General features: G+C 41.1%; 1 protein-coding gene across 1 annotated transcript in view; it reads right to left on the bottom strand.

Annotated features, from left to right (window-relative positions):
* The window catches only part of MCOLN2 (mucolipin TRP cation channel 2), a 278,993-nt gene that overhangs the window by 50,993 nt on the left and 214,850 nt on the right, over positions 1–13,150 (bottom strand). Inside the window, exon 13 of the mRNA XM_069232279.1 lies at positions 2,282–2,412. Coding sequence (XP_069088380.1) covers positions 2,282–2,412 — 131 coding nt within the window. The remainder of the gene's footprint in view (positions 1–2,281; positions 2,413–13,150) is intronic.

Genomic DNA, 13,150 nt, shown 5'->3' with positions numbered 1-13,150 from the left:
GGTTACTGCAGAGTTCATACTCACATTCAATATTTAGGTTTGCATGCAGCAGTGTATGCAACAGAACTCCTAATCACACTAGTAATTGTATTTATATAGCGCTTACTATCCCTGACGAGGAATCAAAGTGATATCCAGAAAGCAGCACGCTACACAGGGACCCAAAAAGGATTAGTGTTGGATTAGTATAGGGAAACATGAATTAACTTGAGTGGTGGACATGTGACTCCATTAGTTGGACTGAACAGGATAAAGGAGGGATAGAAGAGGGAAGAGTCTAGAAAGTGTTATTTGGGAGATCATAGTAGTAAGATGGGGTTTGGGAAGAGCAAAATGAGAGATGGAGGAGAGAAGAGTTCCTAGAAATGGATTAGGAAGATCATAGTAGTAAAACGAAGTTTGGGATGAGCCAAAGGAGAGACAGATGAGGGAAGAATTTAGAAAGGGTTGTTTGGGGACTCATAGTAGTAAAATGAGGTTTGGGGTGATTCAAGGAGGAATAGAAGAGGGAAGAGACTAGAAAGAGTTGTTTTGGAAGTCATTGTAACAGAATGAGGTTTGGGATCAGAGAGTGGAGGTAGAGTATATATTTAGAGAAGTACAGAATGAGACAGTACTGCATTAGAGTAGGAATTGGTAACTGTGAAGGACGTAGGCACCCAACCAGATGACTGTGAAAGTACTTACTCGCTGAAATAAAATGGAAGACTGCCCTAAGGACAGTTTTTACAACGATATGGGAGGTACCAGTATTCAATATTATTACACCATAAATTGACAATGAACACTGTGCTCTTCCTGCAGATTAAAAAACCTGGGCTACTCAGCAGCTCCTGCGACAGGACAGTCACCACCTGATCATAATGAGCAGTAAGACACGTCTGAATGATTTTCATCATCATTAGAGGTTATTCAAGAGAATTCAAGAGTACCGTTGTTCAGCTAGGATAACGCTTGTGCTTTCTAAGGCTTCCACATCCTGCTCCAGTACAACTTGCTTAACTGCAGTTCTTGACCTCCAACTAAATTAAATATCATCCTCTTTTTGTAAGGCCTCTGTTTCGGACCTTCAACTCATCCAAACTACGTTTCCATGAAAGTAACTTTGCAATCACTGTCACTTGTTATCGAGAACAGGTCTTGTAGCAGGTCAGAAAGAAAAGATTCATCCTCCGTTAAGTAGGCCAGATTGGGGAGGGGGATAGGGGGTTAGTCACTTCCTCGCAATCCTAGAGTTGCCACAGAGCTGGACACAGCGAGAAGAAGCTCCACTATTACCCTTTGGACTCCTATTCAGTGCACACAAAATCTTACTTAACTATTCCCAGTGGCGGTCCTAGCACACGCTCGAGGGTCCCATTCACGCAATCACCTACGCCGGATGCAGCTGTGATCATAAAGCAAGCACACGAAGGTGGGCTCCTCATTCCATATCCATTCCTGGCAAGCGAAAACTTTAAGCTCTTTCCATCCCAAAACTCTGCTTTCTCGATGATCCTGATGAGACAGAGGTCGCGAGAATACATTATATTTGAGGGAGAGTGGTTAGCGGTGAATTAGGGAGATGAGATGATGAGGTGCGTGCCAGACATCCATACAATCCATCTGGGACTGAAACGAGCTGCGCCATCAAGGGATGCATACTAGTTTGCTGCCTTTTACTGCCACTTACTGGTCAAAAGAAAAACTGCAATAAAAATGTGGGCGATACAACATCGATCGTAACGGATATTAGACTACTTAAATCAAGCGTTGGTGATGCCAATCAGTCTAGATGAGGATAAGCAGACTGATTTGAACTGCCATTGTTTGTTAATTCTTGCGTTAATTCTTGCGTTAGGGCACGACAGTCTCCTACACCACTGAATGGGACTTCTGTCCCTCTCTGTTGCTTCACGTGCTACAACGCCAGCTACCAACACCATGCTCTCAACAATCTTTAATAATTTAAAGCACAGAGAACATTGATGTGGTGTGTGTAGCTGGAGCCAGATTCTGCACAATTTTAGTTTTATACCTGGCATCTGAACCACTACGTCTAAACACAAACGAATGCAATAGAGCATTTAATACATTTGTAAAAGTGTCCAACACAGTATAAGTAAAAAAGTTTGAATTACATTATTGACTGCAGTGCTTTATAGGAACACTATTTGTGGAACATGCAATAGTTTCTTATAAAGTAACCTACTAAAAAAAAAAAAATCAACATACCTACAATTATAAAAAAATATATACAGCACAGTGTATTTTAACAATATATCACAGATGCCATACAGACCTTTTACAACAGCAATTGAATGGAAAGGATGACAAAGGTTCTTTTCTGTAGCTGTCTCTACTAAAAACACCATCGCTTTCTCTTAGAAATTCGTACAAGTCAGTTGCAGGAAATCCATTTTGTTGGTATTTCTATGAACAATTATAAAAGGAAAAGAAAAACTTACTGTTGTGTTTGCATGTCAAAGTTAGAACAGAATGGCAAGGCACTAGAATTATTTTATCACAGTAATGAACAAAATCCAATCATTGCTATCGATTCCCCAAAACGGAAGGGGTAGTCTCTTGTTACCGAGGCTGACATCTCATGCTGGACGTATCCTTTACTCGATCCATTGTTAGCACCTCAACTTTCTCCAGTTGAGGAGGCAGGAAGGATCAACGGTGAAAATTACAGAAAGTGACAAGTATTTGCAAAGCCAATAGGTCTCGCCTTTGGAAACTCTTGGTTTTGCAAATGAATTTTGGTGATGCTGTGCAGTATTTCCAAAAGAGAGAAAAAAAAGACAATGGACAGAGAGACGAGAATATAAGCATTCATATTGTGCAATGAACAAGTCATGCAAACTTATACAAATCATTTTGTAGAATCTCTAAAAAAAAAGTGAGAATTGTAATTTCTCTGCGGGGTATTATACCCAAAACTTCATCACTTTTCTCCGCCACTGGATCTTGAACTCCCAACTTTTACTTCAGAATTGTACTTCCTTTTAAATGAAGGAATCTGTTAAAATTCCAAATATGGAAATCTTCTGTCTCCACAGCATTCATAAAAAGTTTTACGACCCTTAAAGGTTTAGAAAGACTAACTCTCCTTTCTTTGCCAAATGATTTCTTTATCATGACCTAATCACCAATTTTCCCAACTGCTTTCTTAACAGATTTTTTCCTGTTCAAACTCTCTTCGCGACCCTTCACTTTCTTCTCTCAATATGCAATCATTACCTTCAGCCATTCTGTTCATTTTGCCTAGCAAGTCATTTACTCAATCTGGTATCACAAGGGTGTTTGGCTGTCTTCCACGAAACAATTCAAAATGAGTCTTTCTGTGGTAGAAAGTAGTGTGAATCTGCATGCTTTGACACTTCATCCTTCCACGCCAACCCATTACCCTTGACCAGAGGTATTTTTTTCATATTTTTTTTTTTTAAAGACTGTTAAAGCGCTACAACATTCTGTTGGTTTCGGGATAATAAAGTGCCTATTTATTATGTCTTATGTCACAATCTCATCAAAAATCTCTATCTCTTGGGACACCAGTTGTACACTATTATCAGTTAACAACACTCTCTGTAAACTTTGCCAAACACATCCCTCAAAAATCTTATCACGTGTTTTATTTCAAAACCTCTTGTGAAGCAAATCTAAGGTCACCTGGAGTACATGCCCATCACAACCACCACAAAACTTTCAAACCCATCACCATATACAGGGCCCAGAATTTCCAAAGTAAATTTCCTGCCTAGGAGAAGTCGGACAATCTCTGACCACCGTGGGTTGAACTCTGAGACTCCGTTTTCCACACCGAGTGCCCATTGAATGCATTCCTGCACCATTCTCTCCACCTGCAAATCCATACCAGGCCAACAGCACGCTGTCCTGAGTCTTCACTTTTAGGCATTCCCTGAAGGGACAGTGAGCTACGGAGATCAAATCTTCTCTAAAAGTGGGGACAGGTACTACTCTGATGCCACGAAGTAACAATACCTAACATTCAGACAATTCATCCTGAAGCTCCAGAAACTATGAATTTCCTCACTTCCTTAGCTGATAGTACTCCATCCCATTCTCAATGACAGAACTTTTTACATAGTGCCATCAGGCTGCAAATCTACACAAATTTTTTCCTCTGAGGTCACAGCAGTGTGAATATCAAGTACCATTTCATTGTCACATTCATCATCATTTTCAAATTTCTCACAATCCTGATTCAATTCCAGAGAAACTAATGCCCTTTTTTCTTGAATACATCACACAGAGGTTTTTGGTCTGTCCTGATCTCAAACTCTCCTCCCCACAATAATTATTTTAATTTCCTTATAGCCCAGCACACTAAAACCTCTTTTTCTATGACTGAATATCTAGTCTTAGGTTCCTTCAAACTCCGTGATGAGAACAGAACAGTCCTCTGTGACTCACCGTCCCCTTGTTGTAAAGATGCTGCTAGGCCTTTCACACCGGCATCAGTGGAAGTGCTGATTTCTTCTTTGGGTCAAAATTCCTCAATCGGGGAGCAGCAACAAGCTTTACTTTCACTGCCTTGAATTCAGCTTCACATTTGTCACTACACAAAATCTACTCAATACTTGAGTAATTTGCTCACGTTCACACAGATTTCTGCAAATCCCTTAAACATATTATAGTATTCTGCCATCCCGAAGAATGTAATCACTTCTTCCTTGTCGATAGGTGACTTCAAATTACATGTGGAGTTAACTTACTCTTCTTTGGAAATGAAACTTTTGCCAGTAAAGGAATATACTCAATTAATCCAAATAATTCCTCCTAAACTTGCATTTTTCAACCTTCACCGTGAGATTATAGTCCTTAAACCTTTCTAGTACCTGTTTCACCCTGAAATCATGCTCATAGAAATCTCTCCCAAACAACAAAAGATCATCTTGAAATACTTTTATAACATCCAAACATTTCAACACCTTCTCCAAAGCTCTCTGAAAAACAGACACTGCTGAGACCAAACCAAATGGCAGCCTAGCACAACTGAAAGTTCCAAGAAGAGTGCTAAAGGCTGTGAGATCTCTGGAAACCTCATCAAGATTCATCTGATGATATGCTGACATCAGATCTATAACATAAAAACTTGACCCCTTCTAATAACACAAGCACTTCTGGAATATTAGGGCGAGAATAGTTGTTCAATAGAGTTCAACACACAAACACAAGCTCTCCTTGGCCTTTTTGGCCATCATGACTGGTACCAATTATTCTGCACCCTCAACCTCCTCAATAATCCCATCAGACTTGACTCTCGCTCTTCTTTCATAGCAATCAGTACATTGCGAAGTTTGTCACTGACAATTTTGGCACAAGCAAACGGATCTTAAGTACATAGTTATTCACGCATCCCAGTCTGTTCTGAAACCCCTGTGGTAATTCCAACCTAACCTCCTGAAGGAACGCTTCACACCCATCAATGTTTGGACTACATCATTTCCTTTTAGCAGAATTGGGGAGGTGAGGTCTGGATCAAGTGTCACCCCCAGTTCTTGCTGGTGAAACCAGTTTAAAATACTGTAACCCTTCTGTGAAACATACATTTTGGCTTTGATGTAACTCTGTTTGTATTCTACTAGACCCTCAAAATAACCATGAAGTTTGATGGGATTACCACTATCTACATATGATCGTATGTCAGGCTAGTGCAATTTAACGTTCCCTTTAAGTTTAACATCCTAAAGGTCACTCAAAATTATTGTAATTTATGCCCCAGAATCAAATAGCACCTCCGTTTTCTCCCCATTAACTCTTATAACATCCACAGGATTATTGTGATTAATTTCTGCCCACACTAACAGTCTGTGTCTTTGTCATTCTCAATGGCATTACCATTAACTTCAAATAATTTTCCCCTGGAATAACCCTTTTGTTTTAATACATTAGAAAAACAACCTTTCTTTTTGCAAGCATTGCATGACATCTTGATGGCAGGACAGTTCCTACCATTGGTCACGTGTCCTGTTTTCCCACACCTATAACACTTCCCTGAGAATTATTTAGTTTTCTCCGTTCTAGTATACTTATTTTTCTCTTGCCTTCTCGCTGGTTTACTGACCACAGAAATGTCTTCACCAGTTCCTTCCTTTCCACACACTTAAGAGAGTGTTCAATAGACTTTGCAACTACCAACACTCCATCCAAACTTGGATCATCTTTTTTCCAAAGATCTTCATGCACTCTCTCAATATCACATCCTAACATGAGTTGATCATGAATCCTCTCTTCGAATAACCTTGCAAATTTACATGATGAGGCCAACTTTCTCAGATCGGTTACATAGTTTTCAACCACCGACTCCCCCTCTCTCGGATTACGCTTCCTAAAATGGTACCTCGCTAATATGGTGCTCAAATCAAATCAAATGTATTTTATTATCATGATTTGGAACTCCAAAGAGATCCACATGAATGAAGATACAAACCATATAAATACATAAATCAATACACTTTCTAATAAGAGAATAAAATTACAAGCTATCAATTCATTCCTACAAGCTTCACATGATAATAAATGTTTGAATCAATGACAATTTTTATCTAAAATAACAGATTTATTATAAATTTAACCCACTACCATCACCAATTCTTAAAAGTCCAAGGGTCTTGGCGCAACAAAACGTGAAAGCCTATCCCTCCTTTCTTTCAACCATAGGAATTCTCTTAACCATCTAGGTCCCTCTGGTCCCGGCTATATATATTTTGCTTTCTGGGCCAGAGGTCGGAAGGCGATCTAATCAGGCAGGGTCAATATATCTGCAATAAAGTTTGAAAAAATTTAAAAATCCTATAACAAAATCTCTCATTAGGAGGATTATAACATAAATCTAGGGCCTCTTTATAAGATCTCACATTTAACTGCAAATAAAGGGGTTTCAACCATAATTTCCTCTGAGCGGCTAAAGCTGGGAAGACAAATAGAATATGTTTTATATTCTGTACCCCACCTTGGCAAAAATCACAAGAATTAGTCAGACCATCCCATTTCGAGATTAGATCCCTAAAAGGTATTTTGTCTAATCTGATCAGTATAAAAAAAAAAAATCACCTCACACCATGTGGAAGACTCCATGACAGGTAAGGTTGGACCACTTTCATAGATACCAACTTCATTCATTTCTCCAGACCTTTTTTAGGGCGGCATGCATCAAGATCCATGGTAAAGACTATGGACCATGTTACTTCCTTCAAGATTTTTTTTAGACTTCTATTAGATGTTGAAGGAATAAGGTCCTGGTCCAGCTCCAAGGATTGAAGCGCATGGATGTAATTTCTGAAAAACCTGGATTTTTCTTTCAGATTATTAAAAATTTCATTAAAAGCTAGGTTTCTAAGAGTAAATTCCTTTCTATGGATAAGGCAATGTGCCCCTCTGATCACAGCCGCAAGGCCTTGCACATAGATATTCTTGATGCCAAATTCAAGCCTTAGCGCTGCCCCTGGAGCTGAGTTATTACAAGAAGCTATGCGTCTTAGGATCCTGCCTTCCGTCTTGTTGAGGAAATCCCATTTATTTATATCAATACATGCTATTGCATATAGAAGAGTAGGTGGAATCTTGTCCTGATAGGCTGACAATAAGTGCAAGAAATGGCGTTTACCATTTGCATTAAAAAAAGCCGCCAAACCTTGAGCGTGTGAGATAGCCTTACTAATGTTATTGCGAATATGATCTTGTTCATTTATTGTGGCGGAATTTTTTTTTACCCAAGAACCGATCGATATGTGTCTATCTGCTCCAACATATGTTGACCCAAAACCCAGGAGAAAGATGTTTTCCTTCTGCTTTTTTTTTTCCCCCGTGAAGCAAACAACCTGAGACTTAGATGTATTAATTTGCAAGTAGTGCTTCACCGAGAACAAATTTAGGGCGGCCAAACGTTGATTTAGGCCCTATGGAGTGAGATCAAACACAACTATGTCATCCGCGTAAAGTAAGCAGGCGACTGGATAACCGCCCACCGCGGGGGCATAGCCAGTGGAACTTCTAAGGATTTTTGGGAGGTCAAATATACAGAGAAAAAAGCAGTGGGGCCAATAAACAACCCTGTTTCAGGGCGTTTTTGGTTAAAAATTGTCGACAGTCCCTGTTCTCAACCCATAAGGATTTTACACCAGGTCGTAGAATACAGGGCTATCACCAGTCGCAAGAGACAAGGCGGGACCCCTAGTTCCTGAAGTTTCCTCCACAGGATTTTCCTGACCACTCTGTCAAATTCTGTGGAGTAACCAATGAATGCTGCATACAGAATTCCCCCCCTAGTCTCAACGTATTTATCAATTATTGTTTGCATTATTAGGATATTATCTAGGGTATTATGGGCCTTTCTGAAGCCAGCCTGTTCCAATGGAAGAATACCATTATCTTCAACCCAGTCAGTTAATTGCATTAAGATGCTTTTCAGAAAAATCTTTCCCGTTGCATCTAATAAAGCAATTTGTCGATAATGTAATGATGCTGTTCTATCTCCCTTTTTATACACGGGGAGTATGATACTGCCCGTCCACGATTCTGGGATATTGCCTTGTGCATAACAGGCACTCAATACTGGATGAAGAAGTCTTGCCCAGAGTAAAGGCTCCCTTTTAATTAGTCATCGGAACCTCATCGGGGCCCATAGCACCCGATGAACGCATTGAATTTATAATCCCCTCTAATTCAGTTATAGTAGGAGGACCCGCAATATCCATTTCTCCCACTCCATTTAAGGCCGACACCTCTCAGCCAAGATCCATGACCCCATTTTCAGCATAAAGGGCCTGGATGTACCGCTTCCAGTCTTCCTCTGCTTTCGGTGGGGTGAACAGAGTTTTAAGGCTGCCGCACCCCTCGGAGATAATAGCCCAGAACTTACTAGGGTTTCTCTTTACAGCTGCTTCCCTCAATGCGATCCACCTGTCGTCTGCTTCTTTCCTACGGGTTGCCAGTTTCAGCCGCGATCTTCTTCTCTTAAGTAATTATATTTTTTTGCTCATTTCCTTGGTCTTACACTCCAGCTGTCGTCTTACTAACTTATTAATTTTTCTGTTCCGATTCACAATGGGCAGCTGGATTTTTTTTTTGTTCTTGTCGTATTACGCTCAGAGGTACTACACGTAATAAGGTGTCTCATTAATTTAGGAAAATATAATAGGGCATCCTTCCCCCAAACCTCCATGTTTCCCACAATATTATCCAACAGTGGTTTTACCAATGTTATTTTAGGTATCGACCAAAACGTTCTCCTATTTTTCTCATTAATTCTGAGGTTTACATCTTTAATAGACCAAGGATCTGCTACCCCTAGCTGCGTTTTTAAGGTACGTTTTAAAATCCTATGGTCACTATAGGGGGAATCTATTATTTCCATATCCTCGACTCTTTGCGCAATATTATATGAGGCACAGATATAATCTATAATAGAATTACTCTTAAGGGACTTATGAGTATTGATTGCAGGAGAGTCCGAACAGAAACGCCCATTCAATATAATACTGCGACAGGACCTCAGACCTTTCAATAAAATTAGTCCTCTTTTGTCTGTCCTAATTCCAGAGGGAAATAGGATAGGAGGAATATTTAGCACTTTGTCCCTGTCTGGATCACAAAAGATGTGAAGCGAGGAATTTGAGATTTTACAATTTATATCCCCCCTTATAATTAAGTCCACAGCATTACCTAAAGCAGCGACATGATTGAACAAATGTTGAAGAATAGTGTTGAATTCCTTTTCAGGGGGGGATATATGCATTTATGATAATCAATGGGAATTTCCCACCTCTTTCTCCACGGACAAATATTCGTACTATTTAAAAAAAAAATATTCACAGGAAGGCTATCAAATTCCCAATTATATCTATTGATTAAAAGCATAGCTTATACCCCCTTTAGCGTTGCCTTTTTTTGAAGGGAGTTCTTTTTGACTTAAAACTGTATAACCCAGGCAAGAGAAATCATTTAAACACCAAGTCTCTTGGATACATACTAGATCGACCTTCAATGAGCAAATTACATTTAATTTTCCTAACTGTTTACCCAATCCTGCCGCATTCCAGGAGACCAATGAAAAATCAGTGTTAGTAACTTGTCTGTAGCCGATTGCCCTTCGATTGAGACCTGTTCAGGGCCCCCGCCAACCAACTCCAGTTTTCATGATTAGGGGTAGTACCCTGATATATGGGACCTTCCAACACCTTTACTACCCTTACACCCTGGACTAGTGAGACTTGCACAATTTCGCCAGGGGAAGATACATTTTCTTCCCTGATTCACCTTGCTATTTGTAGGGTCCAGATCATGAGTAAGGTGCTGCCCGGGTAGGAGCGTTAGCTTATCCCATACTGGGATAACGTATATACCCCTACGCTGGAGTTGGGCACAGTTGTCCAGGATTAGATTCAGAACAATTTTAGAAGAAAACCATACCTTTGCCTTACACCCCCCTATACTGTGGTCAAGAAAGACCCTCACAATATCGCTACTTTCAATTGATTTGAGTTCCCTTACTTCCGAAAAGCACCACAATAGAAAGGAACAATTTAAGCTTATGTTAGAGTCAAATATAGTCAAAAACTCCAAGTTGTGCAGAGACTTCAGGTGGCCAATCGGGGCATTATACCTTCTAAGTTTTTCTCCCCCATTCTGAGTAACTCCTCTAGCACAGGTGGCCATAGCTCTTAATGGGGCGGTGTAAGACGAGATTACATCGATTGAATCAAATGTGACACTAGGGAGTACCAAAGAATGTGTCTGTTGGGGATTTCGCGATGTGCCCATATTAGGTATTAGCTGTGAGACAGGAATCACCTCCTCTGACTCGCTCTGGAAGTTCCCCATCGACGGAGCCAGTTCCGGTACGTCCAAACCATTCTCCTGCTCTCTTTCCCCGAACTTAACCTTCCTTGCCTTCTTTTTAGTGATTTGCCGGGTCCTTTTTTTTTCCCGCCTTTTTCCTTCTTATTTTAGTTACTTCACTGGCCTTTTTCATCTCGATTTCATTTAGTTCCATCAGCTTTGTGGATGAGTGATCTTTGGGAAGGAAAATTGGGAATGGAGCTGCTTGGGGATTTAAAGCAGGTTCCTTATTCTGGACATCTTGATTCTCTGATAAAATATTACACACTGAACTCATGCTGGTAAAAAGATTGTCCAGATAATATACCTCACTCTCTTTGGCAGGCGGATTCACTAGCGTTAAAACTGCTTTATACAGTTGTGTTTTGCCAGCTTGAGTTCCTTTGTTGGAATGGATGGACATGTTGTCTATGTTCTTCAAATCTCTAACAGATGAGGACTGTAGACAAGTACCATTTATGTTTAATCCCAATCCTTGACATCTTTCCTTTGCAGTTATCTTGACCATCTCATCAGGGAGATGGCTCGCATTTTGTTTTATCAATAGAACCTTTAAAATGGAAACAAGAATATCTTGTGTATGATCAGAGTTTTTTATAGATTTTTCAAGAAGTTCCAAAATAGACGAGATAATTCTTTCCAGACACTTGAAGGATTCAGAAAGGACTATATGTTTATCTGATGGGCAATTTGGAAAGTTCACTGCATAGACTGAATCCGGGATTTCTGAAGGCCTTATATCCGACAGGAAGTGGTCCGAGGGAGTACTACTGAAGAGTTTTAACATAGGGGAACCAATCTTAAATTGCGCATTCCCAGGCGTTATTGGGATGGATGAAGGGACAGTTCCAGAGCCGGGCACTTCATCTGGGTGAATATCAGGGAGAGTAAAATCCTCAATTTCAGCTTGATTAACCCTCCACAAGAGGGGGGAAGCGGGATCAACTGCTGAACTCACCCTATCACTAGTACCCTCCTTCATCATGTAATTTAAATCATTACCAAATTCGGGGCCTTGGGCGGGATCTTGAATGGTATTATTGTTGGACCCGAGAGAATTTCCCACCTTAGCCGCCGATTTCTCACAAGGATTCTTTTGAAGGAATGGAAGAATAGAATTCAAACTTTTTGCATTTAGATGCTGGAAGCCCTTGTTTCTTACGGGGTTTGATTTGGTTTTTTACAGGCGCGACTAAGAAATGACCTGCTCCTTCTTGTTCGTTTAGAAGTCATTTTAATTAATTCCAATCCTTTTACACCTTATTTACTTTATTCTATTTATTCCTGTGACCTTACTCCATGTAGACCAGTTTTCTATTGCGAAAGTTAGTGATCCACCAGGACCTAGGGTGGTACTGGATGCGGATCCTCTTACACGCGCCGGGTGAAAAACAGCTCAGTCCAAAAACAGTCCACAAACCTCAGGCGCCCATTCTGTAGTACTGCATACCGGCTGTGGCACAGCACGAAAAGGGCAAAACAAGGTAGAGCTGAGTGAGGGAAGGCAGAGCCGGGCCCAAAAGAAAAGAGGTACAGAGAAGTGAAAAAGAATGGACCCAGTAATGAACAACAGTATCTAAAAGTCAAATAACAAGCTCTCTTCGGGCCCCGACACTCATGCCCTGCTAACCTGGATACTTTGCACTGCTGGTTCCTGAATACTGCCACCTGTGCTGATCAGGTAAGCTTCCCTTGTGTGCACAAGGGTGGGGGGGGGGGGGGGGGGGGAGGGCTGGGTTTCTCTCCTTTTCCCCACCCAGAACTCCCAGGTTCCCCCTATTCCAAGGGTTGAGATGGATTTGGGGGGGGGGGGGGGGTAGGGGGCAAACGTCCTTCCTGTAAAGACTCGCAGCTTTTCTCCACAGCTGCTAGTCTTTTCCAAGAATGAGAGAAGAGAAGGGACCGACTGACCTTCTCACGTTGCTGCGCTCTGCGGCGTCTTCCTCGCGGCACCACCGCAGCCGCGTTTTACGGCGTCCTTCTCTCCACCGCCACTTGCTGTTCTCTCTTTCCCCTTAGCACTCTGAGGGGGGAACAAGTGCCTCTGCAACGATTCCGCGGCTCATGGATACTCCGGAGCACCTGCAGCCCACAGCCGCTGCTGCGATGCTCCGCTCTTCCTCTGCCCCGCCTCGCTTCTCGCTCCTGCATCCTCACGTCACACGCAAAAACTTTCTCCTTCTCCGTTCAAGCAGACAAAACTGCTTCTAGAACCTGATCTTTTCAGTCTATGCTCACTTTAGGAAGGTAGTGCTTATTAAGTTTCCTTACACAGGTTTTGTAATCATGAAGTCTGACAGCA

Source organism: Pleurodeles waltl, chromosome 4_2 (genome assembly GCF_031143425.1).
Source record: "Pleurodeles waltl isolate 20211129_DDA chromosome 4_2, aPleWal1.hap1.20221129, whole genome shotgun sequence".
In the NCBI taxonomy this organism is placed as follows: domain Eukaryota; kingdom Metazoa; phylum Chordata; class Amphibia; order Caudata; family Salamandridae; genus Pleurodeles; species Pleurodeles waltl.
This window is presented reverse-complemented; position numbering and strand designations above follow the sequence as displayed.